Source organism: Bombus huntii, chromosome 16, assembly GCF_024542735.1.
Source record: "Bombus huntii isolate Logan2020A chromosome 16, iyBomHunt1.1, whole genome shotgun sequence".
Lineage (NCBI taxonomy): Eukaryota > Metazoa > Arthropoda > Insecta > Hymenoptera > Apidae > Bombus > Bombus huntii.
The window spans coordinates 8578058-8601162 of NC_066253.1; the positions used below are offsets into that span (position 1 = coordinate 8578058).

The following is a 23105-nucleotide window of genomic DNA, read 5'->3' on the forward strand; positions in this document are numbered from 1 at the left end:
AAATAAACTTATAATTGATAAAATACTTCCTATCAGTACAATATATGATCTAAAATTTACACATCCTGCTTCAGGGCGACATATCCAGTGAATTAACGGCGCCTGAACAATCCCTTAAAACGGGTAAATCTATAACTTTATTATCTAATTTCAACCTAATATCCAAAAACTGATCAACATAATTTCACTATGCCCAAAAAGCATCGCCTTACTGTAATATCGGAAAATAAGGATAGAAATTTTTTCCCGATTACTTACAATTTATTAATATTAAACTGAATATACGGATATAAATTGGACAGAGAACGATATTTAACGGAAACTAAATGCAATACTCGTATCTATATCAAATAACTTTACAGTTATTTGATCACTCTCGTCACAACGAATCTAACACACACACTCTCTCTCTCTCTAACAACTCTATCAATTCTCACGACTCTACTCTTCGACGACTCGAAACGTCTAACGACTCTACTCTTCAACGACTCAATTAGCTCTAACGACTCTACTCTTCAACGACTCAATTCGCTCTGACTCTCGCAACACACTCGCTTTTCGACTCGCATACTCTGACCTCTCGGTCATCGCTCCTTGAACCCGAAACCGTCCTTCTGCTCTAGCGTTCTTTATTGTTTTTCTCATATCTCTGTAAGAACTAGGTGACTTTAGTCACATAGGCGCTCTTAAATGTAAACGAACCACAGAAGGACGACGTACACGGTTTTTTCTATTTTCAACCGATCTCTAATTCAAATTTATTCTACGATATTACATTACAAATGATATTTACGATATTACGATATTTCTTTGCTATATTAATATAGTATTATTTGTTATAGATCCAGACCACCGACCTCGGCCAGGGCAATCAAAATTCGCCTTCGTCATGGTCAATAACCAATATAATATTAACTACGATAGAAACTGTCATTGTTAATTTAACACTAGCTATCACCGCTATAATATGAATGGCCTGTATACATATTAAATAAACTATAATAAATAACTTATTATTTTTAAATACACCTTGTATTATTTATCTACACTTTCCTTTCTCTTACGACCTACGTCCACCTTGATCTACGCATTGTCACGTAAAATTCGTGATAAAAAAGGAGGAGCGAAGCAATAGCTTAACTTGACTGTCCTTGAAATAAAGTAAAACCCGAGCGAGAACGTAAAATATTTATTGCGGGTAGCCGCAACCGCCGCTTCGAGCTTTTTGCAATCCACTAGCGATAAAAAGTTCGCGTACAAGGTAAATAGCGGGCAAAAGAACGGTATAAAGCATAGAGTATAGAGTATAGTAGCATCGCAGAAAAAGAAAAATCAACAGCTTGCTCGGTCATTGCGCAGCAACAGATCGAGCAACGATACAAATGATCATGGAAGTGCGTTTCTGCTTCCGGGTCTGTTCGAATTATGACGATTTGTCTTTCTGATTTTTCCGACTCGACCGTTGCACCGTTCACTCGACCATCGACCATAAATTGTTTCGAATTTTCTAGAGAACGGACACTTGAAACTACGTGCTTGCGGTACATTCGATAGCCAGGACAGAGGGATCATTCGTGAGCCTGTTTTCGTCCTGCGAGACGAGAAAATTATTAGAAATTTCCTGATGCAATTGTACGCGGTTTTATGCAACTTTGATTATACACGTGAACGATATTTAGCACAGAGGAGACGGGTTAACATTTGCGCACTAATAGGTTCCCACGTAGCTAAAATAAAGCAAAAGTTGCGCGTAATTAACGGATGACAATTGAGAAATTTCTTGGATGATCTACGTTTATTACGAAATGGTTGGATGCAAGAATCGATATCTGGTAGCATCTAAGTTGTCCGAGAGAGTTTCACGATAAAGGAACAGATCTCTGCCGATACTCTCTATCCGACTATCGTAGCAGATTTGCGTACTTTTGCAAGGTTCTCCAAATTAATACAAATTTCTAACTACCGTAACATCGAGATATTATACATCGTAAGGCAAAGTTAAGGAGAGTGGCGATGACCTCGGAAACGCGAAAAATATCTCAGAAGATAGAATTTTGGTGGCGGGAAGGACAAATGTTCGTGATGGACGTGTCTGCTCGGCGCCACTTCCGGCATCGTGACAACCACCGTAAGCCCTAGGAAGCCCTTACAGCCTCCTTTACATCGCATATGCCCTTCTCGCTGTTGATGAAAATCCAATTTGTGAAATTAGACGTTTGCTCGCTTTGAGACAAAGTAAACCGCGTTTCTCACAGGTGTTCGGCAGATGGCGATGATGAGATATAGTGCAACAAAGTGAAATTTTACGCGCGTAAATCTAACAGGATTATAATGTAACAGAAGCACAACAAAGAGGAAACTTGTGATGAAAAAGGAAGAATATATTACCAACGAAACTCTTTTGCTCCATTTTCTTTCGTAGAATTATATTTCACTTGCGAGTATTATAGCAGGTCTGCCTTTGATACAAAAATCATAAAAGGTTTACGTATCTGCACGTATATTTACGCTGTATGAACGACACTCGAGTATTACACGCATGCATTATCGACAAATATTTTCAAACATTTCAGTTAAATCTGGTGTGCACATTCTTCTATCAAAGAATTTATAGACTGCTTTCTTCGGAATTTATCGTTGCATTGCAAGTTCATTTTCGCGTATGTACGCTAAAATTGATAAAAATTCGAGTACTCCATGCATTATAATGTTTATTAACTCATTAAGTAAAACAACACTTACATTGCGCCTAATGTGGAATTGTACGCCTTGGTCTGGCTTCATCGTCCGATGTGTCGTCGTCAGGTTTACTGTGCAAAACAGAAGTGGACCTTACTGTTTGGAGCTATATTTTGGATAAAATATCGAATGAATAATAGCTTGTGTTTTTATAACAGAAGAATACTTTGATACTGTTTGTAATGTTACCTGCGATGTCATCATCTGAGTCTCCTCCTTTTGTTTCGCTAATAAGATTTTTTTTGCTTTTTCGACAGATCTTCGTGCCAGTTTTTGAACAATGGCTTTTTCTGAAATTTTTTCTTTCTCAAAGGCCTCGATTCTCCTTCTTACGGGCACATTTTTCTTCATTTCATTTTGAATGTCCTGTTTCGTCATGTTTCTATTAGACATTTCCCTTTCACGGGATGGCTCATCTTCTGCGAATAATTCTTCGAACTCGGTGAATCCAATCGCTTGATTCAGCTGCTGAACCTCCTCCTGCAGAGTTATTGGCGACCGTGATGTAAATTTAGGTTCATTATTTTTTCCTATACTACTAGCCAAGTTTTTATTCATTACTACCGTTTCGTTTGATTTTATTGATGATAAAGGTTCTACAATTGCGGTAGCGTCCATCATCTTCTGCGTATAAGTAGAATTGATGTCCATCGTGGAATTCATAAGAGGAGTAAATTTCTCAAGTGCATCCTCGCACATTGAAGGATCTTCCATATCATTTCTTGCTGATGGAATTACTGTATCATCAATAATATTAGAATATTTACCCTTCGTGTTTTCACTCCGTGAAAAAGTTCTCTTTATATTACTATCTCTTGTTGTCATTGAAGACTTTAATGGTTCAATCCTTTCTGGCTGTATTGCATCTTCTTTTGAAATTGTTTCGCTTAAAACATTCTTTTTTGTTTTACTATGTTTTGTAGGACCTTTTGTGTTTTTTTCATCTGAACTACTTCTAACACTTTCCTTTTTTTTAGGTCGGCCTCCACGTTTCCTCTAAAAATTTAGAATATATTTAACAACGTTATAGTAGTATTTATATACACAATGTACATACAATTGTATAAGCAATTAGATTTTGACGCATTAATTAACCGATATCAAACATTATTGGGTACTACATATAAGGGTTAGTATTGATTAGTAACATAAGATATGGGGTAAGATTAAAAGTATTAAATTTCATCATAATATGACACAAACATTTACATTACTGTCATCATCAAGAGTTAGCCTTCGTAATTTTGTAACAAGTGACATTGACTGCTGTTTTTTAATATTAATTGCAGCTTTTATTGCAGCCTTTCTTTTTGTTCGGTCAATTGTTGTTTCCAGCACATCCCCAGTTTTTACATCTTTATTTTCTGTTTTATCATGTACTGCTGAATCTGTTACTGTATTATCAGTATTGATAATATCATTTTCTGGGATAGTCTCTTTACGGCGATAACCTTTTTTCTTCAAAACTTTCGGCCTCTTTGTAGTTGAAGGGCCAGGGACTGATTGTGGTATTTCAGCAATTAAACCATGTAAATAATCCAGAGTGTCTTCAAGCTGGTTGTTAATATATTTTTTAACATCCAAGGAATAATTATGTATATTCGATATATCTTTGGTAATCATTTCTTTAATCTCCTTCTTTGATCCAGTATCCATATTTAAAATCTACGAATAAATGATATATATTTAATATATACATTAAATTATACTTTTTAATAATACATACCATAATTTAATATTATGGTTGAAATTATGACGTATATAGCAATTAATACATACACATGTGTTTAGTTCTATTAACTTAGAAGCACATGTAAATTAAAAAAATATATATATGTCGGGTTTACATTAGAATTAGGGTTAGGGGCGTGAAACGAATCTTCGTTTGGGTTACACGTTGTCGTTATGCAATAGAGAAGACATTGACTAGTGCAAATACGATTATTATAGAACCGGACAAGTAACCGCGGTAGTTAGGTGCTCGAGATACTAATGACAATGATCCTAGGTTCAATAACGAATCCGCGGTCAACGGGATGACAACAGAACGTACTCACAAAGTCTAAGTCTGAGAATAATCACTGATCGCGAAGGCGTTACTCTTGGATCGATGAGATCGCGAGCGAGAATGCCTTTCCCGTCCCGATGATGCCACACAGGAAAACTATAACGGGGTGTGTCTAAGGATACGAGATCATCGGATTCGTCGAGAAAAGCCTTCGTTCAGAAAGTGTTGCTGCTAATTGGTTAATCTCCATATCGGTGGTTAGAAAAGGATGCTAGCCGCCCTCGAGGGAAAGTTGCTAGTGGGAGACGCCGCTCGTTGAAAAATATGTCTCCCCTATCTTCCCGTAGTTGGGACAAAGACTGTTTGTCTGTTTGAAGGACTTTAGTTAGCTAAACCTTAAGATTTATAACGGGCCCTTGGGCTAGCCGAACATGTACTGCGGAGACGCATCGACATCTGGCAATCATCCTACTCGAAGAATAGGGTCTGCACGTGGCGAGCCACGGGACAGAAACCGTTGGAATGTTTACTGTCGCGTGTCGCCACAAATATTTCTTTTAAGGAGAGCTATAGAATTACTTCATACCTTTGTTAGGCAAAGCGTTCATCCCGTGACCGCGGCTACGTTCGGCGACTGACTGTCGCCTCGAACCCAAGCTCACTATCACAATTCTCGAATAATTACAATCGGGTTGAATAACTACAATTGTTCAATTACAGCTATAGTAGACTCTAGGTTACAATGTTGCGGGATTATCCAAAATTCCAAAGGCTCCGGTGTTCTTTCGTCTCCGACACGGCCATCCTGACTATCACACGTCCTCGTGTGTAACTAAAATATCGTATTTCTTACATTAGATTCGATACAACTGACATTATTTACGATTTAACTAAATGTCCAAGTAAGTCAAGGGTCCAGTGCAATAACAAAGTTTCGTTCGGAGGTTTGACAACAGAAAAATAAAAGAGAATAGGAATTTGTAATGTTATAATTTGTATTCAAAGTGTTAGGTGCGTTCTGTGAGTCGCCAGTCAGACCGTAATGACACAACAGATCATTTTCGATTTCGTACACTGGTGAACCTTGCCAGAAATCTTGGAATTCTTTACCCGTTAGGATACCTCTCTTGGTCCGCTATTATCCGGCAAGGACTGCCGAATAAAAATATAGTACTTAAGTGCTTTACCGGTACTAAGGAAATCCACTTTGCGAGTATGATCCAGATATGCGAATTTAGTGAAGACGTCGACCAAAACAATGACATACTTTCTCGAACCACTTTTACCGCTTAGTTTGCCCGTTATGTCCACGTGAACTGTATGTCAAGGTATGCTGGTCTTAGGTATAGGATGTAATTCAGCTCGTATTTTACCTGAACTGGCCTTCGAAACTTGACAAGCGTGACAGTTCTCTACGAATTGGCGAACATACTCCGCCATTCCTTCGAACCAGTAACACTCGCACAGTTTCTCAAGCGTTTTATCCCAACCTAAGTGCATAATTGACTGTTGCACATGGTTAATAACAGATCATCTAAAACCTCTGGGGACAATGGACAAGCAGAGACTTCTGCCTTTTCTCTGTATTTTACGATGAAGGGTACCGGACCGTAACTCATACGTATTCGCGACGTCTTCCGCGAGTTCTTCGTTCTGTAATTTATTGACGATCCCAGAAATTTGGGAGTCGCGACGTTATTCCACTAATAGCTAGTCTTCGGAGATTTCGGTCAGATTGATTTCCTTCTCTATGACTTCGTTGATCGTAAGGTGATCCAAGTCTACGGGATTTCGCGAGACAAAATTTACGTGGCCTATTCGTTTACCTTCCCGGTACAGAATGTCAAAAGTAAAAGTTTGTAAGTAAGCCCACCACCTGTAAACCCTGTCATTTAAATTTACCTTACTACTGGATGCCTTCAAAGGATTACAATCGGAGACGACAAGAAATTCTCGTCCGTGGAGATAATGACGGAAATGCTTGACGGCGTTCACAACTGCTAACGTTTCTAGTTCGTAAGAATGATACCTAGATTCCGCAGGGTTACTTCTTATACTGTAATATTCTATTACTCTATTTTTACCTTCAATCTTGTGCATTAAAATAACCTCATATCCATCCGAACTAGCGTCGATACGAAGTTCTATCGGGTAGTTCGGGTCAAATACCATTAATACCGGCGCGTCGGTCAGGGCGGAAATTACCTTTTGCCTTATTTTTCCATACCTATCTGTCCAAGTCATGTTTTTATTATCGGAAGTAAGCGCATACAAGGGTTTCATTACCCGTGAAAATTTAGGGACGAATTTTCGGAAATAAAGGGCTAAACCTATGAACTGCCTGAGCTGTGTGACGGTCGTTGACGCAGGTAAAGAACTCAAGGCGTGCATTATACCCGGGTTGGGACAAACTTCTAGGTCGTAAATTACATATTCCAAATAGAGTACCGATGCCTTTAGAAAAGAACATTTTGCAAAGTTAAAGGAGAATCCGGCTTTTACAAGGGTATCTAGTACGGTGTGCAATCCTGTTAGGGCTTGATCTATCGCGTCGGCAATAATTAGGACATCGTCCAAATAGACGACAACGTACGAATGGCACGTCGGCTGTTATACGTGTTTTCAAAGGAATCTCAAGAATGATCTCTTGTTTTGTTTGTTCGCAACATCGAAGTCAGCAGCCGCTGCTGAATACAATGAAGGAAAGTGTAGTACAGATCACTTCGATCAAATGATTTCTTATGTCACCATAATTAAAAAGGGTCAAATGCTACAGAAGACTTGGCATGCCACTACTCCTGAGGATTTCCGTAGTAAACGCTTTGATGGTTTACAAAATGGTAGCAAGGAAGAACATAAATATTAGAATATTTAGACAAGTATGAGTTGCAAAAATTATTAGGGTTGTCCGAAAATATAAGAATCCCCATTTTCGACGGAGTCAGCATAGTATCGCCGTCCCGAAAATGACTTCCGGAAGAAACATTAAACGCGCACGCACTTATGTTATGCAAATAAAGGACATCGAATGGATCGAACAAAGGCACAAAAGAATTCGAAGAAAACAACAACTTATTATCCAAATTGATCATCGAGGGTAATCAAGGCTGTATACTTCCTAGAATTAGGATGAATAGGGTTTGGAGAAACCCACCGGCCATGTCCAGAATAATAAAATATCTCGCTTTTGCAATCTCGCGACTTGATCCGCAATGAGGGGTAAACGATACCGATCCGCGACCGTGTATTTATTTAGTTCTCGAAAATCTACCTATCATCTATCTGAACCATTGTTCGTCTTCACGAGTAACGCAGGGCTCGCGAACGGTGAATTACTAGGCTTTATGATTTTTGGCTGTAATTAAATCGCTTGTTCTCTCACGTACTATTCCGCGCTCGCGAAGTTTATTAGGACTCCTTGTACGGCGATGTCAGGATCAATTAATTGTACTTCTAACTGGTCTGTATTTTTTTTTTGTACGAGTACGTAGGGAATCCGTAACGGATGAATCTCTGAATTTTCGAAAAGAAAGATTAATCTACCCTTATCACTACCACGTACCTCATTGTCAACTTCATTAACATCGATCTCGTTTTCAGCGGTTTTATTACAGGCATTAATTATTTTTGTTTTACACATAGCGAGGCTATTTTGTGTAATATTACGTCAAAATCTTGGCTTAAAATTTAACGAGTAATCGCGATATCGTATTGTTAAATAACTATCAGCGAGGACATGAAAAATTTATCTCTAAACACCGACACCTGCAACGGACAAGATTTGAGCGATACGTTTAGTACCAATATTTCTTATTCCTCGCATTACTACTATATCAATCGTTCTTTTGCCTGAAATTCTCAAGACTACGGATTCTTTAATTAGCGAACACTCGGCTCCGAAATCGGGGTAAAATAGAAACGACTCACCCGGATGGCTTGATCTACCAGTTAGCGCCTCCACTACGTAGAAGTCAATTCGACACTCGGTATTGAAATTATATTCAGGGCACTGCTTTGTAAAGGATCTTCCTCCATAATCAGATTGGAAGCTGCGCACCAGGCAGCGGAGTCGAAAACTTGATAGATTCCACACTCGATTTTTTGCACTAGCGACGGAATTAACTCGCGCACGATGGTCGTAAGCTCTTGCACTATTATAACCGGCACTGATCCCACTTCTGATGTCGGGTTTACATTAGAATTAGGGTTAGGGGCGTGAAACGAATCTTCGTTTGGGTTACACGTTGTCGTTATGCAATAGAGAAGACATTGACTAGTGCAAATACGATTATTATAGAACCGGACAAGTAACCGCGGTAGTTAGGTGCTCGAGATACTAATGACAATGATCCTAGGTTCAATAACGAATCCGCGGTCAACGGGATGACAACAGAACGTACTCACAAAGTCTAAGTCTGAGAATAATCACTGATCGCGAAGGCGTTACTCTTGGATCGATGAGATCGCGAGCGAGAATGCCTTTCCCGTCCCGATGATGCCACACAGGAAAACTATAACGGGGTGTGTCTAAGGATACGAGATCATCGGATTCGTCGAGAAAAGCCTTCGTTCAGAAAGTGTTGCTGCTAATTGGTTAATCTCCATATCGGTGGTTAGAAAAGGATGCTAGCCGCCCTCGAGGGAAAGTTGCTAGTGGGAGACGCCGCTCGTTGAAAAATATGTCTCCCCTATCTTCCCGTAGTTGGGACAAAGACTGTTTGTCTGTTTGAAGGACTTTAGTTAGCTAAACCTTAAGATTTATAACGGGCCCTCGGGCTAGCCGAACATGTACTGCGGAGACGCATCGACATCTGGCAATCATCCTACTCGAAGAATAGGGTCTGCACGTGGCGAGCCACGGGACAGAAACCGTTGGAATGTTTACTGTCGCGTGTCGCCACAAATATTTCTTTTAAGGAGAGCTATAGAATTACTTCATACCTTTGTTAGGCAAAGCGTTCATCCCGTGACCGCGGCTACGTTCGGCGACTGACTGTCGCCTCGAACCCAAGCTCACTATCACAATTCTCGAATAATTACAATCGGGTTGAATAACTACAATTGTTCAATTACAGCTATAGTAGACTCTAGGTCACAATGTTGCGGGATTATCCAAAATTCCAAAGGCTCCGGTGTTCTTTCGTCTCCGACGTATATATATATGAAACAATAATAAAATAATGAAGTAACATTGAGAATAGAATCTAGTTTAATTACACATATATACCCTTTTAACAATTCCGTTCTTATAAATTTTATTAAATTTACAGTGAAGCTTACAATTACACTAATGCCAATGGATATTAACGTATGCGTTTATTATTACACTGAATAAAAATGAAAGTAATGCAATGAAAAATACAATACGCTTTAATGGAAATAAAATAAGTAAATAGCGAAGTATTTATTAATATTATTATATAGCATTATATTATATTATTATAATATTTATTAATATTTACTTACCTTTTACGTTTGCACAAAAACTATAAAATTTTAAATATAAAGAGAGATTTATAACAGAGATAAAGCAAGTCACAGAAATTAGTGTCTTTCAATGGCAAAAATGCGTTAAAGGAAGTGAAACGATAATCTCCGTCTCGCGTCACAAGCGGAACTGTGTCAGTTTTGCTCCTTGAAAGTACACGTAGCGGTACATGAGCTAGAGAACATTTCAATCATGTTGTTGTTTTTTTGCTTCGGAGTATCAAGATCGTGAGGACATACATAATATATTAATAAATAAACTCCGGGCAAAACAATGTCGCCGTTACGTTACCGTCGAACCGTCGAACAAAGACGAATTTGAATTCTCCGACTCTCCCCCGACCTGTTTATACTATACCAGTTTAAACGGACGCAATCGTAAAGAGTTCACGAGAGTTATGGATCAGTATCTACGAGTATCTACCGTCTTTGCGAACATTATCTATAATTATTTATTTAATCATTTGAAAATATACTTGAAGGTTTCAACAACGAGCAATCTTGTCTAATAAATCTCACGATCAACCATCCTCTACACACAAATCCTCTAAAAACATAAGGTTTCATATATTGTATACATATATACATATTGTTTCATATATATATATATATATATATATATATATATATATATATATATATATATATATATATATATATATATATATATATTTTTAATTTACATGTGCTTTTAAGTTAATAGAACTAAACACATGTGTATGTATTAATTGCTATATACGTCATAATTTCAACCATAATATTAAATTATGGTATGTATTATTAAAAAGTATAGTTTAATGCATATATTAAATATATATCATTTATTCGTAGATTTTAAATATGGATACTGGATCAAAGAAGGAGATTAAAGAAATGATTACCAAAGATATATCGAATATACATAATTATTCCTTGGATGTTAAAAAATATATTAACAACCAGCTTGAAGACACTCTGGATTATTTACATGGTTTAATTGCTGAAATACCACAATCAGTCCCTGGCCCTTCAACTACAAAGAGGCCGAAGGTTTTGAAGAAAAAAGGTTATCGCCGTAAAGAGACTATCCCAGAAAATGATATTATCAATACTGATAATACAGTAACAGATTCAGCAGTACATGATAAGACAGAAAATAAAGATGTAAAAACTGGGGATGTGCTGGAAACAACAATTGACCGAACAAAAAGAAAGGCTGCAATAAAAGCTGCAATTAATATTAAAAAGCAGCAGTCAATGTCACTTGTTACAAAATTACGAAGGCTAACTCTTGATGATGACAGTAATGTAAATGTTTGTGTCATATTATGATGAAATTTAATACTTTTAATCTTACCCCATATCTTATGTTACTAATCAATACTAACCCTTATATGTAGTACCCAATAATGTTTGATATCGGTTAATTAATGCGTCAAAATCTAATTGCTTATACAATTGTATGTACATTGTGTATATAAATACTACTATAACGTTGTTAAATATATTCTAAATTTTTAGAGGAAACGTGGAGGCCGACCTAAAAAAAAGGAAAGTGTTAGAAGTAGTTCAGATGAAAAAAACACAAAAGGCCCTACAAAACATAGTAAAACAAAAAAGAATGTTTTAAGCGAAACAATTTCAAAAGAAGATGCAATACAGCCAGAAAGGATTGAACCATTAAAGTCTTCAATGACAACAAGAGATAGTAATATAAAGAGAACTTTTTCACGGAGTGAAAACACGAAGGGTAAATATTCTAATATTATTGATGATACAGTAATTCCATCAGCAAGAAATGATATGGAAGATCCTTCAATGTGCGAGGATGCACTTGAGAAATTTACTCCTCTTATGAATTTCACGATGGACATCAATTCTACTTATACGCAGAAGATGATGGACGCTACCGCAATTGTAGAACCTTTATCACCAATAAAATCAAACGAAACGGTAGTAATTAATAAGAACTTGGCTAGTAGTATAGGAAAAAATAATGAACCTAAATTTGCATCACGGTCGCCAATAACTCTGCAGGAGGAGGTTCAGCAGCTGAATCAAGCGATTGGACTCACCGAGTTCGAAGAATTATTCGCAGAAGATGAGCCATCCCGTGAAAGGGAAATGTCTAATAGAAACATGACGAAACAGGACATTCAAAATGAAATGAAGAAAAATGTGCCCGTAAGAAGGAGAATCGAGGCCTTTGAAAAAGAAAAAATTTCAGAAAAAGCCATTGTTCAAAAACTGGCACGAAGATCTGTCGAAAAAGCAAAAAAAATCTTATTAGCGAAACAAAAGAAGGAGACTCAGATGATGACATCGCAGGTAACATTACAAACAGTATCAAAGTATTCTTCTGTTATAAAAACACAAGCTATTATTCATTCGATATTTTATCCAAAATATAGCTCCAAACAGCAAGGTCCACTTCTGTTTTGCACAGTAAACCTGACGACGACACATCGGACGATGAAGCCAGACCAAGGCGTACAATTCCACATTAGGCGCAATGTAAGTGTTGTTTTACTTAATGAGTTAATAAACATTATAATGCATGGAGTACTCGAATTTTTATCAATTTTAGCGTACATACGCGAAAATGAACTTGCAATGCAACGATAAATTCCGAAGAAAGCAGTCTATAAATTCTTTGATAGAAGAATGTGCACACCAGATTTAACTGAAATGTTTGAAAATATAGATAGGAGTAGATTACAACGCACGTCCAGTGCAATATGGAAGACACCACCGCGTTATTCCATGATGGAAAACGAATAGAAGTTATAATTTGTTAAACTGAATGTTGTTGATTTCAAATTGTGCCTAACCCGTCTCCTCTGTGCTAAATATCGTTCACGTGTATAATCAAAGTTGCATAAAACCGCGTACAATTGCATCAGGGAATTTCTAATAATTTTCTCGTCTCGCAGGACGAAAACAGGCTCACGAATGATCCCTCTGTCCTGGCTATCGAATGTACCGCAAGCACGTAGTTTCAAGTGTCCGTTCTCTAGAAAATGCGAAGCAATTTATACTAGCAAGACACGCGTCACATATGCGCTAAATCATCTCGAGTTGCTACTTCACCCCACTGAAACAGTCTTCGAGCTCAAGGGACTAAGAGGATAAAACTTCTACCTTTTAGAAGGAATGGAGTTAACTTGAGGATATTTATAGTCGTAATTATATATTGTTATCCCACAATACTGAACTTGTTCTGGATTGATGCTCTCTCGCACAACTACTACTCTCACACACACACACACACACACACACACTCTCTCTCTCTCTCTCTCTCTCTCTCTCTCTCTCATCCATTACCCATCGCACGTTTTTCTCATTCACCCAGCATTTGCGCCCATTTACGAAATCGCTATTGAGAGCTTTAGCGCTGCAAGAAATATGGATACACTGTACACAAAGACGCGGAAAGGCGGAAACCATAATCTGCACCGATTGACAACAATCGTAGCCATCCGAAAAAGGAAAGTCTGGTCCGGCAATAAACAGAGCAGAGAAGAATTTCACGATATTCTCTGGAAAGCTGGCTTGGCCATGCAACGCATCAATTGCATAATTATATTTTAAATTTTCTCACGGCATCCAGTATTCATTTCTCCCAAAAATCGTAATAATACATCTATTACCCATGTCCATAACGTTTTTAATAATCGAGCGTTTCATTAACATCTTGCCTTACGATTTAAGTTGTAATAGCGCGTGCCATAAGCAACAACATGGTCGGTCACACGTCGAGCCATTTCACGGTTTGGCTGAGCGCTCGAAGTTGTGCAATGTACATCTAATTTTATTTTGCAAGATATCTCATAAATAATTACTACCAATTGACCATTGAACAAGAAATATTTATTACCTTGAAGTAAATAATAAATCAACACAACATCGACGTACCACGTCTCTCACACGATACTGTAGCTTAAGGGGTGACGCGATTACGTCCGAAGGGTCATTAAACGACGTGTGCTGGTTTAATCGATCAAGAACCTGATCGCTCGAGAACCTCGTATTCAGATATCGTTGTGTGTGTACTTCGGGCACATGAAAGAGCATGAGTGATATTTAAAAAGCATGCTATTTAAATTTTCTTGCTTTCGGTGAAAATCAATCACTAAACACATTTTCGGAATTGAGGTGTCTTGCTAGAGTCTCGGTCGAGTAGAACAAGACTAGAAACAATCGTTTGAGTTTTCAAACAGTACGCATTTCTTATTATTATCTTATTTCTTGTTAGTCAGAAGAGCGCAGAATCGTTCCGACAGTCTTACAGTTTGGACAATCAGAACTTCTTCGAGCGTATTCATTCGTTGCGTATCTGTGTATCGGACGGGTAATCATTGCATCGTTACGTTTCAAAATATGATCCAAAGATAGAGAACGAACCGATCGGTCTTTTGTCGGTTTTTCGTCGTTGCATCAAAGGCCTGTACATGACTGAAGGCTGACGCGATGTAATCCAGCCAAATTATTCTCAGAAAAGGCCAACTTCGATATTAAATTTTCTATAAGTATAGAAATCATGTTCAGGAACAAATACTACATGTTTGCCATTCGAGATTTCTTGTATGGACTTTGTAAACAATCTACAAAAATGTCGATATTCGCACAAAATCGCACTACTTTCAATTGTCAATAATTCGCGTACAGTTGAGAATGCGACGTTGAAACTTTGTGAAAATGTAGTTTTTGCCTTTCTGAAAAGGTATACAAAACTTCATCTTTATTAGCTTTATGCAAAGAGTTATTTTCGCTTACAAAAGTCAACAAGAATCATCTATCGATGGTTACAAAATCAGAAACGTTGTATATTTTTAGGTTTATTCTTGTTTTTATTTCTAGGGACAGATTAGACATATACCAGTTTGTGATTTAGCTTTAAAAACCTAGAATCTCTGTTGTATAGAAATAATCCAAGAAGAACACTGTATGCGGTAAGTTAAACAAATAAGAATAATATTTAAGTAAAATTACGCTCTCTGTTAGTTATATTATAGCCACTATAATTTAGTTGTGTTGTATATTTGTTATATATTCTTCATACTATTATAGTTCCTCTTCCTTCGAAAAATAATCCGCTAGTTCCTCTCTCGTGTCTAGCAATCTAGTTCTTGTTTGTCGTATAACTCTTCTGAAGAGAAACAGTGAACCTATTTTATTATTTGCTGCTCTCCAATTTCCAGACGTCACAATACCTGCTTTTTCAAAAGCAAACGTTCCCTCTCACATGTACAGTGCGGTTGAATTATGTCCTCGTCGCAAGAAATTGTGTAACAGAATAACTGTTAAGCACAATACGGGATGCTTCTTCTTTAACAATAGCAGAGGTTTCCTCAGCACATTGACGAGGCTACGCCGAATACATTTTCAACTACCCTGCGGGCTCTACGAAGTCTGTAGTTAAAAATTCTTTGTATTGTTCCCTTGGTATGGCAACTGGGATAAACTTTCGTAAGATTTTCGGACATAGCAGAGGCTTCACCCCCAAGAAGAAAAATGGCAGTTTCTTTTCTCTTCCACTTAAACCAGCAAACGAGTGATTCAAACAGTTTTCTTGTCTTAGCGTATGCAACTCGATACTTACAAGTACCCCACAGTTTGGGTAACAAAAATTCTTCCTTGATAACCCATGTGCACGAACATGACGTCATAATTAGCGTCAACTATAGGAGAAATCGCAAAGGACACTGTAGAATCACGTGCTTGCCACTAGGATCTCCGATACAATGTAGAAAGTTACACTCAGTGTCAAAATCTCTAGCTGCTCTTAGCCATTCTTCTTGTGCTTTCAGAATCTGCAACGAAACGTGTACTAAATTTTTATATTTTTAGTTTAATTTCTTGTTTTACGATAAAAAAACAGTAACAATATCTTTGTTTGGACGTAGGTGAATGAAACAACACCAAATGAGGATACGGAAAGCCAGAAGCTACAGCACAAAGTATGGAAATGAAATCTCCACCAGCATCGAGAGAAGAATGGCGACAGACGATTAGCGCTTCGATAAAGCTTTCGAGATGTTGACAAACTCCGTATTACTGCTCTCCGCGAGCGCGAGATACCTTCGACACTTAGAGTGCCTCGTTCCTGCCTTTATGATCATAAACATTAAAAATGTCACAGTTGATCTTGATAGAATGATGATTCAGCCTGCAAGATCACCGCAGCTCGTTCCACTGGATCTTTTTCATCAGGTAACATTATTCGTGTACTTTTTGTATTGTAAAGAACGTATATTCGTAACAGTCAGGAAAAAAAACTATACAGATACTTGAACACATATGGACTCAAAATTCATCGACATTAGTTCACGCTTCTGTGATTCGGCGAGTAACGTTCTGTTTACGACAAGATAAACGATAATTTCTGTAATTTCCGCATTAACACATTCGCGGCCGCTTTGGGAACTGTAGCGTCTAGGCCTTTCCAATGAAATGCCCCTCTGTGAGCCATTGTGCAGGGAAATTCATACATCTCCTATAACCACAAACGAATTTATCTACATCAATGGCATGTAAAGGAAGAGTTGGTACTAGTTGCCAATGGTTTCAAATACTTTAGGAGCAGATATTGTTATTATTTTCAAGTATTTTTCTTTTGAAACACGGCCAGGAATTTATTTTTACCTATTTTGCCAATATCACAATATGTTATTATAATATCTATGTAAGTAAATGAAATAGTTATAATTCCGGGAATAAAATTTGAAAATAAACATGATAAATAAATATATGTAAAGTATAATAATAATAACAACGTTGAAAATAAGGAATATTTTTTTGGGAACCATAGCTTAGATTAAGGATTTACCTAAAGGACAGATCCCACGATCATATGGAAACTATAGTTTTCATGTTAAAAAATGTGCTAAAAAACATTTCCTATTATTAAATATCTATTGGAATATTTATAATGATATGTCGATACTAAAGGCATAAAATGAGAAAAAATAGTTTCTTCAGTTCAACGCCCGTCAATGACAGCATTAATTAATCAGTATCTTTCATACTACTGTTAAAGTTAATTTTTTCGAAAACGAAGCTACAAGAAAAAATCGTTTTTGTATATTTTTGGTTTATCTTTTCATAAGGAATCTACCCGTGCCCGTTTGTACTACTTGTACTACCCTGTAACTGAAATATACATATATGTCGGAGAAGAGTCAGGAACAGGCTTGTGGGCGTTTGATAGATCTCCCTTGGAGTTGGCCATCGTTGTGTAATAACGAAGACGCGGCCTGATGCTACGAGTAGGGACACTACTGACTCGACAATCAACAGCGGTGATGGGGCACTTGCGATGTGAGCGACGGTGGCCTTAGGTCCGGTAACGAATCCGCGGTCAACGGGAGGAGAGATAGACTGACACTGACTCGAAAGTGTACTACTCGCGGATCAAGCGGTGTTGGTCCCTTCGTCGATGAGATCTCCCGAAGGAATGAATGTTCGTCCCAACGTCACCACCGAGACTACCTCTGGTAGTGTATCTAGGTACGCCAGCTCCTAGGTACGCAAAAGCTGCCTGCCACATCTGGTATTCATTGTCCGAAGGGACCGTTGAAATGTTTTACTGTCAAGTACCTCTATGGGTGTTTCTTTTAATGAGGGTCATACTGTAACTCCGCGTCTTTGTTGGACGGAACGCCCGTCCCGTTGACCGCGGCTACGTTCGGCGACTGGTGGTCGCTTTAAGCCCAAGTTTATTATCACAAATCGGAAACAAGTACAATTGGGCAGGATGACGGCAAATTGTTTAATTACGACTGTAAACTTTAATTGTAATTTTACGGATTTTCCCGAAGTTCCAGAGGGACGGCTCCGGCGTCCTTTCGTCTCCGATATATATGTAATATTATTTACATATTATACGTATACGAAATTAATATTAGCACATAAACACGTGATGCATATGGAGAGTTTTGATTTACATACACACACCGTGCATTTATTTACAGATTACACCTGGAGCATAAAACATCACGTTTATGATGGCAGTTAATTTTTTACAGTTATTTTGTACATTTTTGGTTTTGGACAGTCTCCGCTTGAGTGATTGTTTAAGAATATGTCACAGTAAAATAAGAGTTTCCCAACGTTTAAATCTTTTTAAACGATTGCGTTCTGTTTAGAAAACATTAGTAAATATTTAAATGATGCAAAAACTATTTATTGTTTTTTCTGTTGAATTTGTACAACATTGTACAATTGTTATGGTATAGAGCGGCACACGGATACTTTTTCAACTGCTTGTATGCGTTTATAATTTGTAAGTATTTTGTGTGTGTGTGTTTTTTTTTGCAGCTCTATGTAGGAAAGGAGAATACAAGAAAAATGGTTAAAATGTATCGTTGGCCACCGACGAGCAGTGGAGTATTATCTCAAACACGGTAAAAAACATTTTCCGAATAAAAATTATTTTTTCATTTTATTCGGTTTGGACGTATATTTGTAGTTTCGTCGATGCGGAATAATCAATAAAGCTTATTTTTTAATCGTATTTATAAGTTAATTATTGGGGGTATAATGCAAAATCTGATTTTTATTTGAAATCATACGACTTCTTTTTTCGCGTAGAATCGCCCCCTTTCCGCTTGTACCACCAGTTACCAACCACCTTGTATATATGTGCCCGTAATTCAATATACATATATATATATATATATTACTAAAGTACCGAAGAAATATTCGCGCCACACAAATCGTCACTGCATTGAATCTGCAATTGCCTGAATCGTACGAATCAAACGTCTCTACTCTCTATAGGTACACGTGCATTTACACATGAATGCTGTTTGGCTCTTGCTAATACTTCTTTAACGAGTACTTTATCGAGTGACTGTCGTTTACGAGTAGAGGACGCCAAAATCAATATCGAATTTCTACGTCGGTATGGTAGTCACGTTGAGCCACAGAGGACCATAAGGTAATTTGTCTATACGTATAGCTCGTCTGTGCTATGTGTCGCACAACCGGTACCAAATACCTGCAATACCGATGATTTTATCATTAACAAAATAAAATGCTCTGCCTTAGATTTCGAATTATACGTAGAAGTACGTTTGGTATCATATACAGCCGGTGGTCAAAGACGAATGGTGGATAATGAAAATATATATCAATGAAGTTTCGTTAAATATAGCTAGTTTACAAAAAGTTGTGAATATTAATTTCAATAGTTTACCAAATAATCTATATGTAGTATAAGAGCACACAATAAATAAAACTAAAGAATATAACATCAGTACCAATTCGATTAAACTTTATTCATATCGACTTCCACTTACTTTTGTCTCCGACTGTATGTCGCGTGAATCTGTCGATGTGTTACCTCCTCATGAATTTTAATGCAACTTTCTTCAATATCTTCATAGTGGTGTATAAACAATGGAAAAAATAATACAAATTTCTGCCACTGAATTCCAAATGGAAAGAGGTAGGCAGGATTAGGATGCTTCAAAGGTGGCGGTATAAACGGACGATCTAAAACAAAGATTGCATGTATAAAATATACAAAAAAAGTACATATATCGTACCAATGTAGTTTTATGTATAAAGCAAAAACCAAGACCGGACACCCGTTATACATGTAGGAAGAAGTTGTTCGGAATAGAACTATTCGACAAGTTCATTTTATCTTTAATGTAAGCATACTAATGTAAGCGTTGACAAACACGTTTGTACAGAGGTAGAGTTATATACGTAAAAAATATGTTTGGTAAATGTATGTCAGTCATGTACGCGCTGAAAAATTCATCAAAATCGGTTAACGTTGCTACGCGAGCTACAAACGGTTAAAAATGATGAAAATCGCAGTTTGCCACGATTTTTCGCCTATAACTGTAATAAATCTAAAGATTTTTACGCCTTTCGACGCATGCCGCTTGTTTCTGCATCAACCGATTTCCATAAAATTTTCAGTATCTATATAACTCACATAAATCTCTACAGTACGTATAGTTTAAATTTTCATTACAGGCTCTGATAAAAAAGTTGTACAAACTCTAGTACTTCTTCATCTAGTAAACTAATCCTTTTAATTTGTGAAAAAAGCTCAAGTTTTCTAGTCTTGTCGAGTCTCACACACGCCGGATAACGTTATTTTGAACTTTTGTTATTATTTTTTAACAAAGCATTTTTGAGCCTACGTTTGTATGATACCTTTTTCTCATTTTCATGCGTAGAATACACTGGCAAAATTATTTATTATTTATGATAAAAATTTTTTTAATTAGGATGTTTGGTGATTGAATGCGCGTGCAAGCTAGTTTTCAGCTGGTAGAATAATAATTGAAAAACGAACAAAAATGTTTTTGAAATGTTGAAAAACGTAAATTTATTATTGTTATATTAATATTTATAAATTTTAATTTACAAAATTAATGTTTTTCTTAAACTATATAACATGTAGAAGTTTTAATTTAACAAAAAATAGTTTAAATTAAAATAATAATTTTGTCGAATTATAGATGTTTTTTATAAAATTTTTTTGAAATTTAATATTATATTAAATAACTTAAAAAAAAATTATGTTTTTTTAAATTAAATAATATTAAATTTATTTTGGAACTTATTATTATAAATTTAATTTTATTGATATTAGTTATTTTATTAAATAATAATATTTATTTTTTAACTTTTCTAATTGGATTAGAATATTGAATTTCAATTATTTTATTTTATTTAATTTCAATTGATTCAAATAGATGAATTTATTTAATTTATTTAATTTATTCTGTATGTGAAGGAGTTATAGGTTTATCTTTGTTGGGTGGAATAAATTATGAATATGATCATCAAAAAATTAATATTTTAAATTTAATTTAGCAATGAATGAAATTTTAATTGTAATAATTTTAATTTTTTTAATAAAATTTATAGATTTCTATATTTTAGGAAATTTAATATTTTTAATGAGATTAAATTTTTTAATAAATATAAGTTGAATAAAATGAATAAATTTAATTGGAGGTTTAGGAAATAATTATTATTCAAATTATTTAATTTTAATAATATCTTGAGTATTTGGTATAATTTTTTTAAATTTAAAGGAATATAAAAAAAATTGTTTATTTTTGAATTTAATTTTAATATTTTTATATTAATTAATTTTATATGTACGGATTTATTAACATTTTATTTTATATATGAGTCTAGATTATTATTAATTTTTTATATAATTATAGAATGAGGTTATTCAGAAGATCGAGTTTTATCTGCTTTTCATTTAATATTTTATACCTTAGTTTTTTCTATACCTATATTATATTTAATTTTTAAATTAATAAATTATAGAGGTAGAAATAGTTTTTTTATATTAGAAGTATTAATAATTAGATTTGATAAATTTGGTTTTATTTATTTATTAATATCATTTTTAGTTAAAGTTCCAATATATATATTTCATGGATGATTAATTAAAGCTCATGTTGAAGCTCCATTTTTTAGATCAATAATTTTAGCTTCAGTTATATTAAAACTAGGAAGATATGGTATATTACGTTTTATAATAGTATTTAAAATAATGTTTAAGTTAATAAAATCATATTTATTAATAATTAATTTATTAGGTATATTAATTTTAAGATTAATTTGTTTATTTGAAGTGGATATAAAATTAATTATTGCTTTATCTTCAGTTGTTCATATAAGAATTATATCTTTAGGTTTTTTGATTGGTAAAAAGTAGGAATTTTAGGAAGATTATTAATAATAATTTCTCATGGATTAGTATCACCTGGTTTATTTTATTTAGTTAATATAATTTATGTACAAACTAGAAGTCGAATTATCTTTATCAATAAAGGTATAATAAATTTAATACCTTCAATAACAATAATATGATTTTTAATATGCATTTATAATTCTTTAAATATAGTAAGTGAAATTTTTTTATTAATAAAATTAATTAGTTGATGTAAATATTTATTTATATTTTTATTAATTTATGGTTTAATTCGATTTATTTATTCATTTAGATTTATTCAATATGGAAAGATTTTTTCTTTTAAAATAAGTTTAATAAATAGGAGGCTAATAAATTATTTAACTTTAATTTTACATTTATTACCTGTAAATATTTTTATTTTTAAACTATTTTTTTATTTAAACAGATTAAGTAAAAAATATTGAATTGTGATTTCAGTGATATATTAAAATATTTTAAATTATTATGAAAATAATAGTTTCTGGAGTTATTTTGATAATTATAAGTTTTATTTTTATATTTTTTAGATTTTATATTTTATTTGTTAATAAATTATATATTTATGAATGAATAATTTATAATTTGAATTCTATAAAAGTAAATTTAATTTTTGTTAAGGAAATTCGAGGATTTGGTAATACAAATAATTGACTATATTTCACACACAACAGCTATACATCCATATTACACTCTGAAGAACGTCTTGCACGCACGCTTGTCGCCAACCGACTATCCAGAATCTTTTAACGGCAGTCTTTTGTCTCAACTAAGACCTGGACGCCCTCTGACCCTTACACACACACTCTCATGTACAGTGTAAATGTATCACTTCCCTAACACGCCTCCTTACATTTATACTGTACACTTAATTTTATTTACATACTTGTCGAATTAACAAAATATTTACCATTTATCGCTTTATTTACATTTCTCTTGTTTTACATTCATCCATGACCTAAACCTTTCAAATTTCTCTCTACACAGTGCCTTCGTAAAAATATCCGCAGTGTTTTCTTCTGTACTTACTTTTATTATGTTTATCTTATTTTCCTTTTCGTACTCGTGAACGTAGTGGTAATGAACTTCGATGTGTTTAGAATTTTTTGTAAAAGTTCCGTATTTTGCTATACTCATTACTCTAGAGTTATCCTCATAGATTTTTACAGGGTT

At 35.2% G+C, this 23105-nt stretch overlaps 3 protein-coding genes and 1 pseudogene across 3 annotated transcripts; 3 read left to right on the top strand and 1 right to left on the bottom strand.

The window, feature by feature from the left end:
* Window positions 1-2749: 2749 nt before the first annotated feature.
* LOC126874763 (uncharacterized) lies at window positions 2750-4402 on the bottom strand. Its single transcript, XM_050637122.1, has 3 exons — window positions 3949-4402; window positions 2929-3735; window positions 2750-2845 (listed from the first exon to the last, which is right to left on the bottom strand). The coding sequence occupies exons 1-3, from the start codon at window positions 4393-4395 to the stop codon at window positions 2750-2752; spliced, it is 1350 nt and encodes a 449-aa protein (XP_050493079.1). The 5' UTR covers window positions 4396-4402.
* Window positions 4403-11074: 6672 nt separating this feature from the next.
* LOC126874336 (uncharacterized) lies at window positions 11075-11820 on the top strand. Its single transcript, XM_050636270.1, has one exon. It carries the CDS (start codon window positions 11075-11077, stop codon window positions 11543-11545), a length of 471 nt encoding a protein of 156 aa, XP_050492227.1. The 3' UTR covers window positions 11546-11820.
* On the top strand, window positions 11644-13032 carry LOC126874769 (uncharacterized). Its single transcript, XM_050637158.1, has 6 exons — window positions 11644-11673; window positions 11735-11921; window positions 11994-12166; window positions 12251-12541; window positions 12625-12727; window positions 12801-13032. Exons 1-5 carry the CDS (start codon window positions 11644-11646, stop codon window positions 12718-12720), a joined length of 777 nt encoding a protein of 258 aa, XP_050493115.1. The 3' UTR covers window positions 12721-12727; window positions 12801-13032.
* Window positions 13033-19615: 6583 nt separating this feature from the next.
* Window positions 19616-22327, top strand: LOC126874818 (NADH-ubiquinone oxidoreductase chain 4-like; annotated as a pseudogene).
* The last annotated feature ends 778 nt before the right edge of the window (window positions 22328-23105 follow it).